We start from the raw sequence: 22128 nt of genomic DNA, 5'->3' as shown, positions 1-22128 counted from the left end.
AAATCACTGCTGTCAGATATCCTGGGACCATTACAGTGCCCAACTACAATAAACACACAACAGGAAGATGCAAGATGACTCAAAATGGAGAATTCAGGGAATTTGATCATTGATGCGCCCCTTTTCTCCTGTCACCATCCACAAGAAAACATCAAACCAAACCAGCTCTGTAGATTCTGCTTCTATCTAATTATAAGATTAGAATGGAAAGCAATAAATCCAGAGCGCTGTAGGTAGCATTAGTGCATATGCTTTCGCGTCATCCATTGGCAGTGTGAGAGCAGTGGATGGAAATCATGGTTCCGTGAACCTTGCCTGGAGCAGGATGGCCTTTGATCAGTACTACAGCATTAGTTTAGTCCTTTTGAGCTCTGTTCTTGCTGGGAATTGTACCAGGTCAGGAGTGAGGAGATGCCCATGGGTATGAGCCAGGGAAGGGGCAGACGGAATCAGCCAGCCTGGGTGGGGCCAAGGGGGCAGAATTTGTACCTCAGGGGAGGAACCAGGCATTACCAGCTTTCCCAAGCTAAGGCCTGCCTGCAGAAGCATTTTAAAACGTAGCTATGCAACACAAGGCCCTGTTTTAACCTTTATATGTTATAAATTATAATGGCACTACACTATACTGTGTTATGTTCAAGTACACCAAGGAGGAAAAGTGTTTTTCAGCGAGCATGGTTATACTACTAGAAAACCTGTGAAAAGTATAAACTCACTAAATGAATTTTAATGACTGGGCTGATTTAATACTTCATTAGTGGATGCTGGAAAATTTGGCATTTTGCCTTGGTTTTATACAGAGTAGCAGAAATGGGACAAGGCAGTGTCCTTTATCACGTATTAGAATCTTGCCTTTTTTGCTCTATGTGACTTGAAACAAGTGATTTTTTTCCTCTTGTAATATTTTCTTTCTGTACACCAGTTATCTCTCGCGTTAGTCACATTTTCTCAGTGCCCTCAGATGGTAAAACCCTAACAATCTTACGTGCTGTACGGGACCGTAGCAGCTGTTCCTCCTGAGGGAAAGGGCTGTTTTTATGAGATTTCTCCTTTCCATTTTTTATCGCTCCGCGCAGCCGGGAGCGGCCCCGGCCCCAGCCCCGCCTCCCCCTCACGGGCCCGCGCGCGCACCCCGGCGGCGGCGCGCGTGCGCGACGGAGGGCCGCCCCCTGCCGCCCTCCCGGCCGAGTCCTCCGCCGTCCCGGCGTGCTCCGCGCGCACCACAGAGCGTGGCGCTGGCCCCGCCGCTCTCCCCGGCTCGCTCCGTGCGCGCGAGGCGGCGCGGCCGCGGTGACATGGCGGGCGTGGGGCGGGCGGAGGAGCGGGAGCAGCACCTGAACGGCGAGCTGCCCCCCGAGCCCGAGGACAGGGACGGCGCGGCCGGGCTCGGCGCCGACGATGGCGCCAAGAAGAAGCGCAAGAAGAAGAAGAAGGGCAGAGCGGGCCCCGCGGGTAAGGGCCGGGCCGCGCCGCGACCCTGCGCTGACGGGCTGGGCAGCGTGCGGGGCCTCGGGCCGCACACCGGGAAGCGGGCGCGGCTGTGGGGGGCTCAAGGGTCCCGGCGTGCGGGTGCGGGGCGCCGCCGAGGCCGCTGTCCTGGCCCCTGGCAGCGGTGTGGGCTGAGAGGGATCCCCGCGGCTCGGAGGGGCTGGCGGTGCCCGGAGGATGCTGCTGCCGTTCGGCTGGGCCCGGGTGTCCTCCCCGCTCCGGTGTGCGCAAGGGAAGGCACCGCTGCCCTCACCCCTCCTATGCCTCGGGGGGAGAAAGGTGTAAGACTGCCGCTGTAAGAGTCATCCCGCCTGGTGGAGGCTCTGCACCCCTCCCAAGTTCTCGGAGAGAGCTGGAGCAAGTCTGGGCAAATAGCGTAAAGGCGCAATGGTTTGGGTTTGTTTTAGCAGGCCATCAGTTAGCCATGATCGTGCTGTGCGTTTGTAATTATCTATCTCATGCCCATATTATCTCACAAGAGCAGGCTGCTGCTATGGGAAGAAGAATTAGTTACCCTGGCAAAAAAAGTAATCAGGCTAGATTAAAAGAAGTGTCAGGCTAATCTACCTTTATGTGCAGGTTTCATTAAAAGCACCTGTCATGGTACTGTCCTACAGCCTTACACTTTGGGGCTGCTTTAAGACAGAAAAAGGCATTAGGTACTGGGGTGTCTGTGGGATGAGTACAACATAATGTTTTTATAAAGCTTTGGGGGCTGTTTGTTACTAACATGGAGCTAATGTTTTACAGTAAGTCATACTTTAACTTTACAAACAGGACAAGAAACTGATAAAGAAATGGAAGGTGCTCTTGATGATGTAGCAAAACAATTGGACAAGCAAGCCCTGGAGGAGAAAGAAAAAGATGATGATGATGATGGCAAGTATAACTTATATTTTCTCTTAACATTTCCAGTTTCAGCTTCTTCTGAGACTCCCTTTTAACAGACTGTTTACAGATGTCTTGGTTTGATTTTGGTTGGGTTTCTATTTGGAGAGGTGAGATGTAGCAATCTATAGTTTCTACATTTGGCAATGATTTTGCTGTCACAGAGGTGTACATATAAAAGTAACAGCAATACAGGCTTTGTTAAAGTTTGTGTTTTCAAGGATCTACCTGCTGAAGGGGAATGTTTAGTTTGAGATAAGGTAAGCTATAAATCATTCTCACCTGCATTACCACAGCCAGTAGACATTTATGTTCCAAATTATGTCTCTTATTCTTGGCTTAAAACATACAGAGAAAATTTTAAGGGAGCATTTTAATTAGTAGGTTTTACAGTCTTTACCAGTGACTTGAAACCTGCTTACCTGTAATTATAATTTTTCATTAAAATTGAATTTGGGGGGAAATTAATACATAAGCAAGACACATGCTTGTGCTGTGTAGCTGATTTTCTAAGCCAGAACCTTGAAAGTGTCTGTATTGAAATCCAGACCGAGTCCATCTTTTCTGTAGGAAGATCCAGTTAATATTTCCTTTGGTTTGATGGATGGTTCTCAACAGAAATGGATGTTTAAGAAAACACGTTTCTTAAAGTGGTAATTTAGTTTCATTTTTCTGAATTAGCATATAAAGTTGGCTCAACACTTTGAGCAGTCTGCTTAGAAATTTTCTTAGTTCACTTGCTGGAATTTGTCCTTCCAGAATGTCATTTTAAGGAATTGGGTATGGAAGTTCTAAAAAATTCAGTCAGAGTGCTGAGACATAGTAAGTAACAAATTTATCTTTGACCATTACCAATCTGCAGCATCAAGTTTAATGCAGGTGCCGTGCATAGAAATCTATTCTTATGGCTTGTTTTGTGGTATCTTTCAAATTATGGAGTTGAAATTAGTGCAATATGTGCTTTGCCATTATTGCAACTTTAGGAAGAAGTATCAAGAAGGGTAGTGAAAACTGTATACAATGGAAAGAAATCTTTGAAATCATTATAATAGTTAGAGTTCTATCTCAGGAGAAATAACAATGATAGTTGCAGATCAAATGCTGTGCTCTCCTACCCTTCTTACAGTATTAGAAAGCATAAAGCAATGAAGTGATGCTATGACTGAATTAATAATCTCTCTTTTTTTCCCCACATATTAGACTTGGATGTGTTTTTAGTAAAACTGATACTTTTGCAGAAAAGTTATAACTAACTGAAGTGTTTTGAAGACAGCTGTGTTCTTGCCTGTACTGGTTCTCACTATTCACCATCTTAATTGTGTAGTTTCAGAATTGTTTTATAAGACATGCTGCATTGGATTAAAATCAATAAAATACTTACTCCCTTTTTCCTTTTTTTTTTTTCCTCTTGATAAGCCTGTAAGTGGATGGCCTCAAAAAGGAGATGCTATAACTTTTGAACTCTAGGAGAGATTAGCAAGTGCTCTGTGGATTTCCCTGGCCATGTTAAAATATGCTGATATGTAATATTTTTGCAAGATACTGTGCTAAGTTATTAAATGGCTATACCAAAATGATATAAGGTTGGAGTTCTGTTTCACAAAGACCTGAAATTGCTTTTCTGGTGACAGTTTTTTCCTTAGCAGCTAAGTAAGCTGAAGACAAACAGTGTTGGTAGATGCAGTAGTTCTGTTTCTGGCAGCACAGTTAGTCTGCAGCAGTCTTCAAGGACATGAAAGCATAGACAGGGCTGGTTTGGCTCACAGTTGGCAGTTTCACGTGCAGTGATGTATGAAAAAGCTACAATACCCAGATAGCAACAGCAGCAATATTTAAGAAATGCTGGGTTTTTTTTTCCTCTTCAGTTTAGGCCTAGCCTTTGAAAAAATAATCCAGAAATCTCTTGGTGAATGAACGGGAGTATGCATAGTGAATTTCTTTTATGAATGGTTTGGGCACTGCTCAAGGTCAAGACAAATGTGACAAAGTTATCACATTTTAAAGAAATTTATATGCACTGATAAGGATTTTTGGTTGCCTATGGAATACAGATTGATGAAGAATCTGGTAGGTTGGGACTTTTTATAGATACAAAGTATTTATGTTTGCAATTTGTTACAGAAACTTAAATTAAGATACTTAATGCCAAAATGAGCTGGGGAGGGGCAGGAGTGACACTACTGAAATTTGCCCCAGCTGCAGAATTACAGCACTCATCATGGCATAAAATTGCTGATTATATTGACCATCATGACAGGCTTGAAATCTAGTGACTGCAGCAGCTGGTCAGTGTTTTGGTTTGGTTTTTAATACAAGCTTCTGGATAAATGTGCTCAAAATGGAATGCTTTGACTTGATTCTAGAAGTTCTTTTCATTTTATTTTTTGCTGTAGTTGAAAATGTTCTATATGTAGATGAATAGTACTTGTCTGTTTTGAAAAGAATTTGTGGTTAGGACCAGAAGGCTTAGGTAGCTGATAGCACCTGAAGTACTGAGTATGAAGTAAGTAGGGATTGATTAGATGTAGCCAAATGTGAAGTCTTCAGGGTTGTTTTTACCTCCCAGATGTGACTGTAAATGGTGTGGCTGATTCTTGGTGCTTACCTACTGTGCTCCCTGGAAACCTGGGATAGATTCATCGAATGTTTTGGGTTGGAGGGACCTTTAAAGGTCATCTGGTCCAAGGCCCTGCAATGAGCTGGGATATCTTCAGGCAGATCACATTGCTCAAAGCTCCATTCAGCCTGACCCTGACTATTTCCAGGGATGGGGCATCTTCACCTCTCTGGGAAGCCTGTTCCAGTGTTTGAGCACCCTTGTATCTCGCACATTCAGTGCTTTTGCTGAGAGTGTTGTTTGTGACCTTCCCGGTTATCTCAAGATTAAATTTACCCTGGCCTAGAATGCTGTCATTTTCACTTCTATGGGATCTTTACCTTTCCAGATGCAGTACGTTCTTTTAGCTGAGGATCAGAAGATGGGGTGGATGCAGTAGTTTCTAGCTTTTTGTTAGCTGTTGTGTCTAATACAGTGTCCTTTAACAATTCCATGCATCTGCTTGCCTGAATTGAGACCAGGGGAATATGAGGTAGGACTTTCTGAAAACACTTTAGCTGAGCTCTCTTTTTTCCTCTGTTTGGTGATATGTTTGTTGTCAACTTTCAAAACTATTTTCTTAGGTCTGTGTTTGGTGTAGGGACTGAAAATGCTGATGGTTTGGTGGCAGCTTCTGGATGTTGTCTTTTAATCCATTAAATTCTGCTGTGAGATAAGTGTTTTCAGAGAGTCCAGATGTTGTTGTGTTCTATTCAAACTTTGGTTCTTTTAAGATTATTTTATGTTTAGCTGAGCACTTTCTTTCCTATAGATGGAGATGGTGAAGGAGATGGAGCAACTGGGAAAAAGAAGAAGAAGAAGAAAAAGAAGAAAGGACGTAGGTATCAAGCACAAAAATAAAGACTATATGAATATTTGGTATTAAGTGTGTGCAAGTGCTGGTCTTGCAGCTGAAACAAATTTAAGGGTGCACTTTGTGTTTTTAGGCTAAGTCTGGCCAAGTTATCTTCTTTCTGGTATCCCTGAATGCCATTGAGGGCATTCACTGGCCTGGAGCATTGGTTAAATGAAGTCATATGAGGGCTTCGTGATACAATGTTGTCTTGGTAGAAGCCCAGATTCTAGTTAAGGGGATCTTAATAACTTCTGCTGTTTAACTTTTATGGTTGAAATAAGAGGGTTAGTATTTCCAGAGTCCCGTGTGTAACACTTTCTTATACTTAACAGCTAAGGTCCAGACAGATCCACCTTCTATTCCAATATGTGATCTATTCCCCAGCAATGTCTTCCCAAAGGGAGAAGAATGTGAATATCCACCAACACAAGATGGGTGAGTGTTTTAAGTTTAAGGAAGAAATGCTTTCATTTTGATGTGCTGCAAAAAATATTAATGTGCAACTAAATGGACAAAATGAGTAATGTGCTTTGGGTTTTGCCCTTTTTTCCTTTAACTGGATTATCAAGGAACTCAATACTGGTTTTCAGGCCAGAAATGTTTGTCTTTCCCTACCCTTTTAATTAAGGTGCAGCCAGTATGAGCAGAATTGCTGTGAGGCAGGAGGCCCTTGAGACCCATGGTGCTGACAGACTTTCAGCAGGCAGCTTGTAAGAAAAACTTTGTCTGAGTTAGAAATGAGTTGAAGGTTTAAAATTCAGGGAGATGAGACACTATTATGCAGCAGTTTTGTGGCCATTGAGATGCCAACTTTTTGTTACTTATTTTTTGGTAGAGACATGTCAGCCTCTCCATTTAATTTAAAAGCCTACCTGGTATATTCTGTACTTTGCTTCTCTCTCTTGGAATTAACATGTAGTTATTTTAACCTCACCTGTTTTTGTAACTCATAGTAATGTGGGAATACCATGCAATTGCACTAAACAAAAAACAGCTTCCAGTGGCTCACTGGAACAGAGATCTGCACCCTTATGTTTTTACAGGAGACTACTATTTCTTTGTGCATTGTCAGAAACTGGGACATACTAACTTGAATGACTTTTCCTGACTTTTTTTTTTCCTATGTGAAATGTTGTGGAAGGTCATATTTTACCTGGGAGAGACACAGGATGCATGGCACAGGATTAACTTGAATTGTATACAAACTTGAATGAAAAGACCAAATATTACTCAGATCTTTTAAACTTCCCTGGAAATATTGAATCAAAGCTCTGAAAAAATAGTTTAAACCAAAGGGAGAGAGTAGGTAGATATTTGTATGTCTGAAAGCATTGTCTGATTTCAATGACTTTTATTTCAGAATGAAAGTACTCTGGAATGTTGTTTTTATTAGTTTTTAAAAGTCAATGCCTATTTCTCATGGAATGTAAGTAAAATAAGTAAGAGAAGTAATGCTTCCAGTACCTCCTCTAAGTTGTGTTCAGGTAATACGGTTTCATTTTTATGAGATGAAAATTTGCTTTCGAGGAAGCTTCTTCTTTTTCATTGCTTTAGTTTGAACACAATTTCCAAGATCAGCATGCTAATGAAGTGCTTGCACAGGATAGTTCTGACAGGCTGATCCAGGAGTGATTCCTTAATGTTTAAGAGTTAAGTATTTAAGCTGGGCCATGTTCATAAGAATATTATTTAAACCAGGAAATTAGATAATAAACAACTTAATCATGTACATAGTTTATTAACAAATAACACACTATTTTTACACCTCTAATACATATTCAGCTATTGAAGATTAAAATACTTTCTCTTTTTAACTACTATTTATTGAAAAGAAAAAGGACAAAAGCCATAAAAACAAACCTCCTTTCATAACAGGATTTAAGTGGGGTGTCTCTTCTGGACCTGATGTTCTGCTATGGAGGAAGAATATATGCTTCTAAGGAACCTGAAATAGTTTCCTCATGTAATGTGCTTAAGCAAATATGTGCTTAGTTTTCTTCCTAATTTAAATATTCAAATCTTGCTATGCTACTTTAGTATTTCCTAATATAAGCCACTGCTTAAATTAGTAGCTGACATTAATGCCAGGACATTTCATATTCTGAGTAATTCCTTCATTTTATATATTGGTGGAGCATTTTTGTGCCATGTCTTATTCATGCTGAGGTCAGTAGGGTTTTGCCTTTGATTTTTTTAAGAGTTGCACTTCTATTCTTAACTGTTAATGTCTTGTGCTTTCTAAAGTTACCTCTCATCAACCCACAATTGTGTATTTTGTGTGAGAAGTTCAGCTAGAAGTGGGCGTCATTCAAATTTCAGCCTAAAAATAATAGCAGATAATCAATGCTTCCATAGACAACAGACTAACAGGTTTAACATTTTTATATCTCCAGTTGTTTGGGGGGGGGGGGTGTTTAGATGGTTTTTTTGAAGCTTGTGTTTTTTCTTGCAGATGTGGGAATTTGAAATGATACAACCGGGAGGGCAGAAAAGAAATAAGCAGTATTTCTTGATACACCAATTTTGTTAAAGTAAAATTCAGGAATTCTTGACCCTGCCTACTTGTTTCTGCCTCTTTGCTGTTACAGAGTCACAGACTGGTTTGCTTTGGAAGGTACCTTGAAGATGAGCTAGTTCCAACCCCCCTGCCATAGGCAGGAACACCTTCCACAGCTTCTCTGGGCAGCCTGTTCCAGTGCCTTTCACATCCTCATAGTAAATGATTTCTTCCTAGCTTCTAATCTAAACCTACCATCTTTCAGTTTATAGCCATTACCCCTTGTCCTGTCACTACATGACCTTGGAAAAAGCTCTCCCTTTTAGGTTCTGGAATGTGCTATGAGGTCTGCCCAGAGCCTTCCCTTCTCCAGGCTGCAGGACCCCACCTATTCTCAGCCTGTCTTCACAGAAGTGGTGCTTACAGCCATGATCATCTTAATGGCCCTCCTCTGCACTCTTTGAAACAGCTCCACATCTTTCTTATCTTGGGGGCCCCAGAGCTGAATGTAATACTCCAGGTGGGGTCTCACAAGAATGCAGTAGAGGGGCAGAATCACCTTCCTTGACCTGCTGGCCACACTGCTTTTGATGCAACCCAGTGTATGACTTGGCTTTCTGGGCTGTAAGTGCACATTGCTAGGTCATGTGGAGCTTCTTGTCCACCAACATCCCCAAATCCTTCTCCTCAGAGCTGCTCTCAATCCATTCTTCACCCAGCCTGTGTTTGTGAGGGGATTGTCCTGACCCAGGTTGCAGAACCGTGCACTTGGCCTTGTTGAATGTCATGAGGTTCACACAGGCCCACCTCTCAACCTTGTAATGGTCCCTCTGGATGGCATCCCTTCCCTCCAGTATGACTGGACTATCTGGGGGAAGATAATCTGAGGAAATTATTTTCTAGATTTCTTTGATCACTATAATCTAAATTACAGTGTGATCCTGTAAAGATTTGTACTGGTGAAAACCGCAGGCTGTAACTGGAGTGAAGAGCTGGACCAAATGGTTTGGAGCAAGAGTTGAATTTTTTCAGCTGACATGTGACAGGCAGCACATTAGGGGAAAAAAAAAGCTTGTTAGCTCATGTACCTGTGGGAGGACTTGATGTTTAGCATGAGGCCTTCATCTGACCAACTGATTCTTCATGTGTCCTGAAGTGCTTAGGCCCTAGCAGAAATTCTTGTTGCCTCCCTTCCTGAGCTCCCAGGTGGCAGTAGTGCAGCTTTTTCAACAAAATGCTAGGGTCTGAAACAGTGTTTTTACATATAGAGAGGCAGTTCTGTCCCCCAGTTGACTTGTGTGAAGTGACTATATGCTGAAATACAGTAAGACAGAGTGAGGATGGCTTCCTGCCAGTTTGCTGGAGTTGCGCTGAAGTCTGTGACAGATGGCAGAGCAGCTGCCCAGACTTTGTCAGCAATTCTTGCTACCAAGGGGTGTTTGCTGCTGGAATCCAGAACAGTCTGAAAGGATCTTTGAGTCTCTGTCCCCAGTGTTTTTCTGCAGTGCACCTTTTCCATCTTCAATGACTACTGTGCTGGCGGGAGTCCAGTTTTCTAGTGGCAGTGCAGGAGCCCAGGTTTTACAGCACGTTGCTTTCTTTTTTGGGTAGAATTTGCTGGATTGAGGCAAATTGTAAGAGTAGTATGTGTGATGCTTGCTATTGGAGCAAGAAAACTGCTGAGAAAGGTAAATGTGGGATTTCTGCTTTACACTTTTATCTGAAAAGAAGCAGAAAGTTCATTGGAAACAAGCAAAAGGGTTTCAAAATATTTTGTATCCTCTGATCATCTTGAGGAAGATTTATGGAATAGCCTGTTATCCTCCTTTTATTTTGAAATACTCAGTATAAATATGTATACTTATCTACATATAAGTATATATTCTTAGTTCAAAATGCAGCAAAACTCAAGGGCATAGTCTCTTCATTCACTTGTACCTGTTTTTTGGCTGTAAGGAAAACTCAAAGTGGAGCTAAGATACGTGTCTGTGAAACAGGTAAAAAGCTACACCTTTGGATTTCAAAAACTAATCCTTTACACTCTGTGTACTCAGTTGTTTGCTTAGAATCAACTCATTTGCATTAATTTCTAAATTTGAACATCAGTGTATTTCAGCATCTTTGGTACATCTTGTCTACCACCCATTTTCTCTGAAGACCCAACTGCCAGCATGTGTAGCTGTGTATTGTTCTAGTAGTTTTTGTCTTGCATACCATGTACAGAGTTCTTTGAGTCATCACTGGGGTTTTTTGCACTATTATGTGGCTACAGCTTCACCGTTTGAAGGGTTATCTCTACCTTGTAGTCAGAGTAGTCTTCTACTAAGCTAAGTTCTGACAGTTGTTGGAGTACTTTAATTATGTTTTTGTTTGTTTGCTTTCATGGAACCTTAGTCACATTGGATTTTTGCATAATACAAAATATATTCAAAGCTAATCTTATACTTAATCCTATATTTAAAAATATTTATGTATTTCTTCTATGAACCTACCAAAGAGCCAGAATGAGTGGTGCTCTCCCATAACAAATGTTAATTCACCATCCAGCCCATTTAGAAAGTAACATTCTGGCATGTGTCATACTTACCATGCACTGTGTTAGGTGTTATTAGTTAAATATTCTGAGCGTGACTGGAAATAATACTGGAACTGCAACCTCTTAAATTTTGAAGATGCTTATTGTCTGTGTCAGCAACAGTTTCTAGGCCAAGCAGTCACACTACAGTGCTGAGGGTCATCTCTATACAGGAACAATGCTGTCTGAATGAATAAGATTGTGAAAAAAATAAACTTTTTGCATGAGTAGAGCCTGATGCAGTTTTTTGCCCTGCTAAACTTAAGGTGGAGTTGTAGGCATTAATATGAATTTTGTACGCCTGTTCTGTGTCTTTGAACACTTGGGCATCCTTCAAGCACCCTGCTTGTCTGGGCCTTTGGTAGGATGTTACTGCCTTTCACAGCCGCTAGTCTGTGGTACTGAGAGATTTTAATTTTTTTTAAATAGGCTTCCTTTATTCTGAAAATTGTAGAAATCAGGATCTTTTCTTACAGAAGGGAATGTAGACCTGACTGGTTAATAAACACTTTGCAGGCTTTAGACAGAAGTTATAATGACTGCTGTGATTATCGTAACTTGTTTGAAACCTTTCCTTTATTTTCAAGGCGAACTGCTGCTTGGAGAATAACTAGTGAAGAAAAGAAAGCGCTAGACCAAGCCAGTGAGGAAATCTGGAATGATTTTCGGGAGGCTGCAGAGGCACACAGACAAGTGAGGAAATACGTTATGAGCTGGATAAAACCTGGAATGACAATGATAGAAATCTGGTGAGGACACGCATCTTCTAGAAGACCTGTGCTGTAGATTTTTCTTCATTTTCCAAAGGGGGAGAGATTTACTCTCAGTTTTGTGTACTCAATTCACTGTGTAATGAGTGTTGGGGAGATTTGTATTTGAGGTACACAACCACTGTTGCCAATTATTTCCTTTAAGATTCCTCTTGCATTTTTAGCTTATGCAGCTTTACAAGGCCTGGGATTATACTGAATTTTAAACTAAGCTTTCCATGATGTTCATGTACTTCGATTATATGCTTCATTTAATTTTCTGTGCCTTTGCTGCTCTGCAGCAGTGCTGGGAGAAGCAGCAATAGCAGCACTGCTGCTGCTGCTTGCCAGAATTGTCATGAAATGCCTTGTGGACAGTGAGGTGCAGTCTGTGCTGGGGACTGGGCAAGGAGGCATAAAACCAGCATGGCTGTGTATTCAGGGCAGGAAGGTTTGGACTGTGTTTAGTCTTCACTGACTGACTGTTGTTTCTGGTGGAAACACAGTGGGGTTTTTTGTTATTCTCAGTTAGTAAGAAATAAGTGAGCAAATGGATTCAGATGAATGTGAATTTGATTAAATTTAAAGAAAGAATTAGCCTGGACTGATTTTTGTGATTCTTCCAACTATTACTTTTTCTGTCCTTCAGTTTATCTAGATTGAATGTCTACTGTCCAAGTACTGCACTGATCCAGAACAGTTTAGCTTCCAAAATCAGGTGCTTTCAGCCTGGTGTGACTGAGGACTGTGCTGACAAGAGTAGGATAGTAAGAAAGCTAATGAGAGCTGATCCCCAAGGTAACTGTGCAAGGATAACAGAAAGACATAATATGCCATGAGGGAAAGTAGAAGAAAGGCAGCTCAGTTGTCTGGGTGAAACAAATCTGTCTTAGTGAATTATACAGATGGGCTGTTCTAAGCACACATTTTCTCTAAACATGACTGTTCTTGCTAATGTACCTCAGATTATGGGACCTTGCTGATTAAAATATGCTCTCTTTTTTCATATTTCTCTGGCTTTCTTAAAATCAGAGTTTGGTGCAGTGCAGTGAGCTGCAGTTTACCTCATTCACTGACACTGAAGGAGAATGCACTGTTGGATGTGTATTTGTGGATTTGCAGTAGCTAGCATCTTGAGATTAGACAAAACCAAAAAACAAATGCTAGTCTCACAAGGTTTTATTTTATCATAGTTATGACTCAGGTTTTTTTTAAAAAGTCCTTTTGCAATCAGAGGGCTTTTTTATAAATTAGAGGCTTTACCTCCATTTTCCCACCTCCTTTTAAATCACAGTAATTGTAAAGAATGCATTTAATTTGCCTAAACTCTGGTTGTCTAACCTCTGCTGTTCAGGAAGAATTGATTAAATGTACCTTGTAAGGATAAATCTTTTAAACCTAAATTAAAAACAATATAGAAGGACTCATTTTTGCCCAAGCAGGGGTAGAAGAGGAAACAACACAAAGAGCTGAAGATTGTTGTGTTATGCCTATGTTTTTCTGCCTAGGGTTGTCTGTCTACTTAGCTTTCAAATAGTTTGATTTGACATAAAAACATATGCTTTAATATTTTTCTGAGGTTTTGTTCTTGCATTGATTTATTTGAAGTCATCATAAGAGGTACTAATGACAACTATCCTCTTCTTTTTTTTCTTCTCCCTCCCCTCTGCCTTTCAGTGAAAAACTAGAAGACTGCTCACGTAAGCTGATAAAGGAAAATGGTTTAAATGCAGGTCTTGCATTTCCTACGGGGTGTTCTCTGAATAATTGTGCTGCCCACTACACTCCCAATGCTGGAGATCCAACAGTCCTGCAATACAATGATATTTGCAAAATAGATTTTGGAACACATATTAGTGGTTAGTTTTCATTTATTAATTAAAACCTTGAGAATGTTCTTCAGTGCAAATACTATGAAGCTAACTAACTTCTGCTGATTTCAGGTCGTATTATTGACTGTGCTTTTACAGTCACGTTCAATCCAAAGTATGACAGACTATTACAAGCTGTAAAGGATGCCACAAATACTGGAATAAAGGTATGATCCTTATGTAAGTAATTTACAAAGACTTTTTCAGTAAATGTTGTGATTATTTTCCATTTATATTTGCATTTATTTTTAGTGTGCTGGAATAGATGTACGTCTCTGTGATGTGGGAGAGGCCATACAAGAAGTTATGGAGTCTTATGAAGTTGAAATTGATGGCAAAACATACCAAGGCAAGTTATTTTCTTCATACAGGGATAGTTGTTTTAGAAGTGTGGACCTGTATATAGATTTGTATAAATACTGATTTCCACATAGGATATTGAAAATACTTTTCTGCTAGAAGTATGGTATGAGTCTTGCATAAATACATGTTCATGGCTGGCTTGCTTTCCTTTGGAGAAATGTTCTTGCTTTATGCTTCCAAGTATTTTATCTCTAACAGATAAGATGATAAGATGAATGCTAAACAGCAGTTTTGAACTGTACAGATAATTTGATACTTGCTGTTTGGCTTTATTTAATAAGCTTGTTGGAGTTGCCGCTCTTTAATAATGAAGCCTTGCTAAAGCGTACAAAACTAACCTGTGTTTTGGCTGGTGTTTGTACAAGATACGTGGATAGTTCTGTGTTTGGTTCCCTGCAGTATGATGACTCCCTATTACTCTTTTAATATGGGATAACAAACCAAATTGCCCTAAAGGGTTCACCATTTGTTAGGCAATTGCCTGTAATATTCATGTTCTCTTCCAAAGTGAAGCCAATCCGCAATTTGAACGGACACTCCATTGGGCCATACAGGATACATGCAGGAAAAACAGTACCCATTGTGAAGGGAGGAGAAGCCACAAGAATGGAGGTGAGTTGAGTTCTTTATTCCTTCTGTTAGATTTTCCCAGTATCATTGCAAGAATAGTATTTCTGTGCACTTTTGATTTGTAGTTTTTGTGATTCTGGTGAAAAATTGCAGTGGAATAACTGCTGTACTGTGTAATGCTCCTGTACAGGAGTACTTCTGTCTCAGTGCCTTCTTCATTTTAGCCCTGGAGTGTTCATTATCTAACACTTCCTGAAATTGAAGCCTTGGAACATTGCTATTTAAAAAACACATCACCAAACAAACAAAAAGAAACCCACCACTGTTGAAATCTGAATGCTGTAGTAATACTTACTGAAACTCCTGCATATTTACTTCTCAGTGTGTTTATGTCATTAAATGGGGTGTTGGAATGTTGCATTTAGGAACATGGAAAAGAACAGAAATTCATATTTAGGGGTGAACTGGAATTCAGGAAATCAGAGTTTTCCTGAATGACTTGCAGGTCATTCATACTCCTTGTTTGTTTCTTCTGTAATGAAATCTTCTCTCACTCCGGTAATTCTTGATAAATACATCTGAAGTGTAGTTTTGGATAACTTTTTGTGAGTACTGTTAGATACAGTATTTTTCTTGAAAAGCTTCCAATGTAGTTTTTCTCTGCAGATACAAAGTAATTAAGTGTATTTGTAGTTAATGTGAGAGGCTTGTTCAAAGATGTTGTTTGAGTAGTGTTCTGGAGCAGGGGAAAGGCAATGGCTGTACCTGTTGGGAAGGCAGTATTCAAACATGGAACCTGAGATTTAGCCATCATTTTCGCTAAAGCTCTTGTTCTCATGAGATAAGATTTAAAAGATGGGTGATGAGACAAGAAGCTTTTAATTTTATTCTAAGCTTCATCACTAATGATCACCAGTAAGTCTTATCAGGATAGGTAAGACTTGTAAGAGCTGAATAGGTACAGGTGTGGTCTGGACAGGATTGTTTTTTGAGGTAGGCTCACTCTCATCACCCAAAACTTGTATCATAGTTGTTGACCTATGATGTGCACAAAAAGGCAAAGTTTAAACTATCTTATCTATAAGACTGTGCAAAGGGATTAAGAGTATTGGAAAAGGAAGATAGAAAAACTTGTGTGTTCTTCTTAGTTTGACTTAGTTAATGGTTTGGCTTTGGGGAGAAGACTTTTTCTAATTTCTTCAGCTTCTGTAGGTTACTTAGGACACAATTCTACATCATTAAGTACTGTGAGTTTGACAATGAAGAATGTGAAGCATAGCCAAGGTCTTGCTGTACTGTGCTAATTATAGTATCAAACTGCAATCCAGGGAGTTTTTTGTGACTAACAGAGCCTCTGATGATCCTTATTCAGAAAAAGTGGGTTTTAAGTGAATCTTGTGGCAGCATTGTATGGGGCTTTTTGAGGGTTGTTTTTTTTAAACGAGTCAGTTGAATATTCAGGGACATCTTCAAAAGTTTGTCTTGAATTTGAAGCCTGTTACTGCTTTTCATATGGCTTCTCATTCTGGGCTGGTGACTTTAAAAGTAGCTTAATAAAATAAACAGTGAACTCATAGTGTCCATCAGTGTTTGATGTCATGGCTTTTTAAGTCCCTGTCACAGTCCTGCTGTTAAGGATGTATGAATGCACTTGGCAGAAATGAGTTTGTATAATGGCATTTTAGTATGTTCTTAGCTAGAATTTTGATAATGCCCTTGCAGATATGTATCACCTTCATTTCTTGAAGAAATTCATCTTGTGGAATGAAAATGAGCAGGTTAAGGGTAGATACTAGCACCTGTTACCAGAAAATTCTTGCAGAAATTGGGCAGAAAGTTCATCAGTGGAGTAAGTGTCTGTAATCAACATCTACTTGCTATCTCTAAACTATACATATCCTAGGACTTATACCTGAATAGCACAGGAGAAGTACCTCCAAGTAGCAAATGCAGTCTCTTAGCTATGTTAGATGTAGGCCTTGACAATGTTTTAACTGCAAGGACTTTGAGAAGTTGTGACTAGAAACATGCTGATGCTTCTGGCTTGAAATAAAATGCTATTAATGTCAATGATAGTTGTAACTCTAATGTGTGAAATCTCCATGCTGAATTTTTTCTACATTGATTTGACAATTTAATCTATTCCCATTTAATTACTTGTGTTCAGAAGTGTAATACTGAGATATTGTATCAGAATGACACAATGTCACATTTTCATATTGCATCATGTTCCTTTTTTCTCCTTAGGAAGGTGAAGTGTATGCCATAGAAACCTTTGGTAGCACAGGAAAAGGCGTCGTTCATGATGATATGGAGTGTTCTCATTACATGAAGAACTTTGATGTTGGGCATGTGCCAATAAGGTTGGATTTTGTTGGTGTATTTTGATAAAGCTACCACCCCCTTGGGATTCAAATTTGATACAATGCATGTTCTTCACTAATTAATGAGGCTGTTGGAGGACTTGAGGGGCAATACTAGCAATATTGTTACAAAATACACTCTCGGTGGAATAACGCAGAATTATTTCCAAGAAACTGAAAATGGAGAAAATAGGTTTTCAGAATACAATCTTCCTGCCATTATTTTTAATATATAGATTATATTTGTGTATTCACCTGTGTATTAAATGTATAGTGGGTTTTTTTAGTCAGTATCTGTACTGTGGTTGTGTGCCACAATCTTTGGCTTATTGCTGTTCCCAGATTAAGCTATTTGTGCCGCTTTATTTTATGGATATTTTGAGAGTTTTTGTTTTAGTGCATTGCTGTAAAACGAAGAAATTCCTCATTTTTAATTTCACTGGGTTTGCATTTTGTCATTTTTAGGAATGCAACATATTTTCTGAAACAAAGACCACTCTGGTCAGAAATATAGCAGGCAGACATGCTTTTCCATAGCACATACCAGGAATGTGAGAGAGGATGGGAAGAATTAGACTAAAGATCGCAAAGAAACTGCTTGACTGCAACTAAACTTAGTTCTTAGAAGATCTGTAAATATATATTTTTTATGCCTGTATATTTTAAGAAGTATGGATAAAAAGCTTACTGAGTATTTACTTCAGAAGTGAAAACTCGGCATTTTAAACCATCAAGCTTCTGCCAAAATTAGTTCAGATTACTGACCACTCTGAATCAGGAACAGTTCTGTTTTTCTTTATAAAATGAAATGTCCTTTTATTTTTTAAGAGAGAGATTTCTGTCCCCGTGTTTAGTTTAGCTTGCAGATAGGTTCACAATCTGTTTTGCAGGTGAAGAGTGCACTTCATTTTCTAAAGAAAAGATATGATTGATGTAGAAAGACATCCCAAGTCTAAGCAGTCTGAAAAGACCTTGCAGTCTAACCTTACTCTTAGTTGGTGTGGTTTATTTCTGTAGTGAATGCATGCTGGTGATACCTCTTTCTTCTCCAACATGTTCTTGTTTGGTTTTTTCCCTCCAAGGCTTCCAAGAGCGAAACACTTGCTAAACGTTATCAACGAAAACTTTGGTACTCTTGCCTTCTGCCGGCGGTGGCTGGATCGCCTGGGGGAGAGCAAATACCTGATGGCGCTGAAGAACCTGTGCGACCTGGGCATCGTGGATCCCTACCCGCCCCTGTGCGACATCAAGGGCTCCTACACGGCGCAGTTCGAGCACACCATCCTGCTGCGCCCCACCTGCAAGGAGGTCGTCAGCAGGGGCGACGACTACTAACTCAGAGCCACCTCAGCACCTTTGTACTCCAGGCTTTCTTGGAACATACTCTACCAGAATTAATTTGCAACACATTGTCTGTTTTAACAGTGGACCGATGTTAATACTTTCCGTATTTGGAAAGGAAGGAATTTAATCTAAGGCAAGTCTTCTAATTGTAACTAACCATGGAAAAAGCTTTCAGGCCTTTAGAAATATTTCAAAAGTTACTTATTTTTTCTGTTCAGGGAAATACGTGCTATAAAGCTCAATTTTTAGTTTGGAATGAGTTATACATTTTGTTCTGAACATTTATGATAAAAGATGCTTTTCAAATATTTATATGACCATATTCCTACTTGAATGCTTTGAATGACTACACCTGATTTCTGCGCCCCAGTCCTCTATGATATTGCCTTTTAAACTTCCTGGAATCCATTTTGTAAAAAATAAAGATAAATTTTCAAATCTGAAAATATATATAATTTTTAGAAGTCTGGTTATGATTCTGGTCAGGAGTCCACTGGGAAACTGCTCTATTAAATATTTTACAAACTTGATTTGCCATTTCTTGTCTTGAAACTGGACCTTGTCTTACCCTTCATATGAAACTTGGCCTTTCATGCTTGTTTAAATAGTCTTGTCAGTGCTGGGATACTGAAGTACTGAAGGGCAAGAAGTCATCAACACTTTACAGGACAAAATGTGACAACTACAGTAAAGGTGTGTGGTAAGGGTTTTTTGTGTGCCAGTCTTTAGTTTAGACTTCAGCTCTATTAATGCAGCTGGTGGTCTCTGCTGCTGGTGGCATCAACATGCCGCTTCAGGCCGAAGTCAACTCAGTTTTAGTGTATGTGCCTACAGAATCTTTGCCACTGGCATACCCTCTTGCACAGAGTCAAATTTCATGTGATTTCCTGTCTTTTTACAGTTCACATTTGATTGCACAAGTGGTGGCGACAAAGAAAATACTTATTTTTGGGTGTTAAAAGTTACTTCATGCAGGCAAAATAATCTGGAGTATTTGATGTTTCCTTGACATAAAAAGTCATTGTCTGACTTCCTGCTGCAGTGAAATCTGACTGTTGAATCTCATTTGTAGAGGTTAACTAAATCCCATGGCTCTGCAGGCCTATATGAATATGTCTTCCAATGCTGTATCTTTACCTCATTATTTGCATATTAAAATTTTCAATAGCTACTGGTGATAAAAATGACAGCTCTGTTAATAGGTCACTAACAGTGCCTTAAACATAAGTGCTTAGAAAACAGACACTTCCCCTGCTCCTTTATAGTCAGCCTGTCTCTTCTATATAGAAAAGTTCATATTAACTTTAAAATATCAGTTATTTTCTCTGTCTTCAGGTAAAAGCTGCATTTTTGTCCTTTCATACCTGATTATGTGAGCTGCAATTTAGAGGGGAGCAGTGTCATGTACTGCCTACAGTTTAAAAATAATAGACACTGGTGGGGTTTTTACCCCAATTACAAGTATTGTTCAAACTCAGTACTGTTTAAACTTGCAGAAATGGATGAAATGGGATACTGAAATGTGTATTTATTTCTGCTGTTGCTGTTTGGGAATCTTGGCATCCCAGCAATGAATTTTAATTTATGCAGCTGTGTGGCTATGTGTGTCTCAGCTTCCCAAGAAACAGTAGCTAGTGTGGGTGCTTGTGCATTGCAAAGTGCAAGCTGGCACTTGAAAGAATCTCTGCTGGGTACATTGCTGCTGCTATTTTTATTTATGCTAACAAGACCATACTCTTCTGCACTTCCCGATGTGACTCGAGCAGGTTCTTGTAGCCTGGCTGGCTTCCAGCTCGCCTATTTTTGTACAAAGTCCACTAGGAACAACACAAATTGTTTTAGTAATTGCCTGCTTATTGGCAATTTCCAGACTTTTCTCCCTAGAAGGTGCCTGTTTAGTAGAAGCTCAGTGTGACTTGATATTGTTTCTACAGCTTAAGGCTTAACTTCACTGATAGTACTTTAAATTGGTTTTACAAATCAATTTTGTGTTTTCTTTCCTTTGTTTTTTGGGTTTTTTACCTGAATATAATAGACCCGGACTAGCAGAGCTAGTTTGGACTATGGCCTCTTTTAACTTTTTAATTTGCTGGCTGTTTTTAGTTCACACGTAGAGGCTGATCATCATGTGTAGCAAGTTGAAGTAGAAATGAGTCAGAAAAATACTTGCAGAGCGTGATGACTTGCCCATAAATTTAACTGGGTGTTTCTGCATACAAGTGTCCTGTGCTGCTGGCCCTCCTCCATCCTCCTGCCTGGCATATAAAAGGCAAGCCCTATTTCTATCTCCTTAAAATAAATAAATTTCCTGCTGCTCTCATGCTCTTCAGGCTGCCTTTTCCTGCTGCTGTAAGTGTTAAAAGTCCTGGCCATGCTGTCTGGTAAGTGAAACATGCTCTTGTCACTTGACAAAATCAAAATTTTACCAAAAGACTTTTGAGCCAGATGTTGAGGTCTGTTGTCAAACACCCAGAAGATAGGGTCTTGTTTCTTGTACATACGTAGAGTATGTACAGTGTACCTTGAGTGACATGTCCTTTTGATGAAGGCATAGCCTAAGATTTTCCTAATTTTAGACTCAACTACCATGCTTCTCCTCTTACATGTGGGTACGACAGGGCTGGTGGGTACAGCAAACACAGCTGAGTGAGTATGACCACATTTCAAAGAGGAGGCTGAAATAGGCCCTGTGGGGAGACAAGTGGAGTTCCTGGTCCAGCAAGAAAACTGCTGCTGTGTCTTTCTGTGTGGTTGTGTCATGTTTGCTTCAGTGTATCAAAATATTACTTCCAGAACAGTACCAAAACACAGTAAGATGGTATGCAAACTTAATGATGGGATGTGTAAACATAACTGGAATTTGTTGATTTGATTTTTACAGCTGGTGTTTGTGGAGATAGAGGAATTTGCCAAATCCTACTTCCAAAAAAAAAAACGAGAATAAGGCTTTTCACTGTTATTTATTTCCCAGGATTATGCACTGTTGGTACTCTGCCTTCTGTGGAACATCAGTCAGCTGTCCAGAATGGGAGGTGGGCAGTGTGTTTTCCTCAGCCCAAACACTTTCACAAAGGTGTGTTTAAAGATAAAGACCATGTAGCTTGCCAAAAGCATGGCATGCTCTGAAGCAGGTTATATTTTTTTTAAGACTTATGCATAGTTATTTTTTTTTCTACAAGGATTCAAGAGGCTTTTCTGGTTTTATAATTTTGAATGTTTCAGTATTTTTAAAGTAAAAGAAAAAAGACAACTCTGCTCTGACTCTTTTATCATTTTTGACTTGTGTTTTTGCCATGACAGGCACCTAACTCTTATAACTTGAAGTCATACTCATTTTAGCTTTGCTTTGCATTTCTACTGATGCTTACATCTCCCTTCTTTTACAAAGGTACAGGGCTCTAGGAAAAAACCCAAAAGCTGTGTAGGCTAGGCAGCAGTTCAGATGAACAATACATTTTTTACCTAGTTGTTTTGGAAGTGCCTGTGTCCCCAGTTTTTGAAACTACAATTTTTTTTTCTTTCAGTAAGGCTAAATCTCTGAATCCCTTAAATGGTAGAGGACTCTGTAGAAGCCTTCTCTACCACTAGAGAAAAGTGAAGGTGGGTGCTGTCAGGATGCATAAATCCTTTACCACCTGAGACTGGAAACTGTTATTGTTTTTCAGTTTAAAGTGAGACTGCTTTGGCCTGTGTGCTGCATCCCTGAGATCTCAGCAAGTGAGTAGATGACACAAAGCTGGAGGAGTGGCTGGTGGGCCAGCTGGGGGCACTGCCACACAAGGGGAGCAGGAGAGGCCCAGGGAATGAGGCAGGAGGAACCTCATGCAGCTCTACACCGAGAATTACCACTCCTGCTCCTGGGCAGGAACCAGAGGCTGCCCCGAGAAGGACCTGGTGTAGAAGCTGTCCATTAACCAGTAACGTGCCCTTATGGCAAGAGAGGCCAACAGCCCTAATCTGGTTAAAGG

At 40.0% G+C, this 22128-nt stretch overlaps 1 protein-coding gene across 1 annotated transcript; it reads left to right on the top strand.

The window, feature by feature from the left end:
- The first annotated feature begins 1195 nt into the window (after positions 1 to 1195).
- METAP2 (methionyl aminopeptidase 2) lies at positions 1196 to 18690 on the top strand. The gene is made up of 11 exons (XM_030960171.1): positions 1196 to 1452; positions 2266 to 2367; positions 5745 to 5810; positions 6161 to 6263; positions 11488 to 11649; positions 13327 to 13508; positions 13593 to 13687; positions 13773 to 13869; positions 14392 to 14495; positions 16701 to 16816; positions 17899 to 18690. Exons 1-11 carry the CDS (start codon positions 1296 to 1298, stop codon positions 18149 to 18151), a joined length of 1437 nt encoding a protein of 478 aa, XP_030816031.1. The 5' UTR covers positions 1196 to 1295; the 3' UTR covers positions 18152 to 18690.
- The last annotated feature ends 3438 nt before the right edge of the window (positions 18691 to 22128 follow it).

The sequence above is a fragment of the Camarhynchus parvulus genome, chromosome 1A, assembly GCF_901933205.1.
Source record: "Camarhynchus parvulus chromosome 1A, STF_HiC, whole genome shotgun sequence".
NCBI lineage: Eukaryota > Metazoa > Chordata > Aves > Passeriformes > Thraupidae > Camarhynchus > Camarhynchus parvulus.
Note: the sequence above shows the minus strand (reverse complement) of the source record. Positions and strands in the feature narration are given on the sequence as shown.

Excerpts from the sequence above, each read along its gene's own strand:
- METAP2 (XM_030960171.1), top strand. The coding sequence starts at position 1,296 with ATGGCGGGCGTGGGGCGGGCGGAGGAGCGGGAGCAGCACCTGAACGGC. Across the intron at positions 5,811-6,160 it reads GAAGAAAAAGAAGAAAGGAC|CTAAGGTCCAGACAGATCCA; the intron begins GTAGGTATCAAG and ends TATACTTAACAG. Across the intron at positions 11,650-13,326 it reads ATGACAATGATAGAAATCTG|TGAAAAACTAGAAGACTGCT; the intron begins GTGAGGACACGC and ends TCTGCCTTTCAG.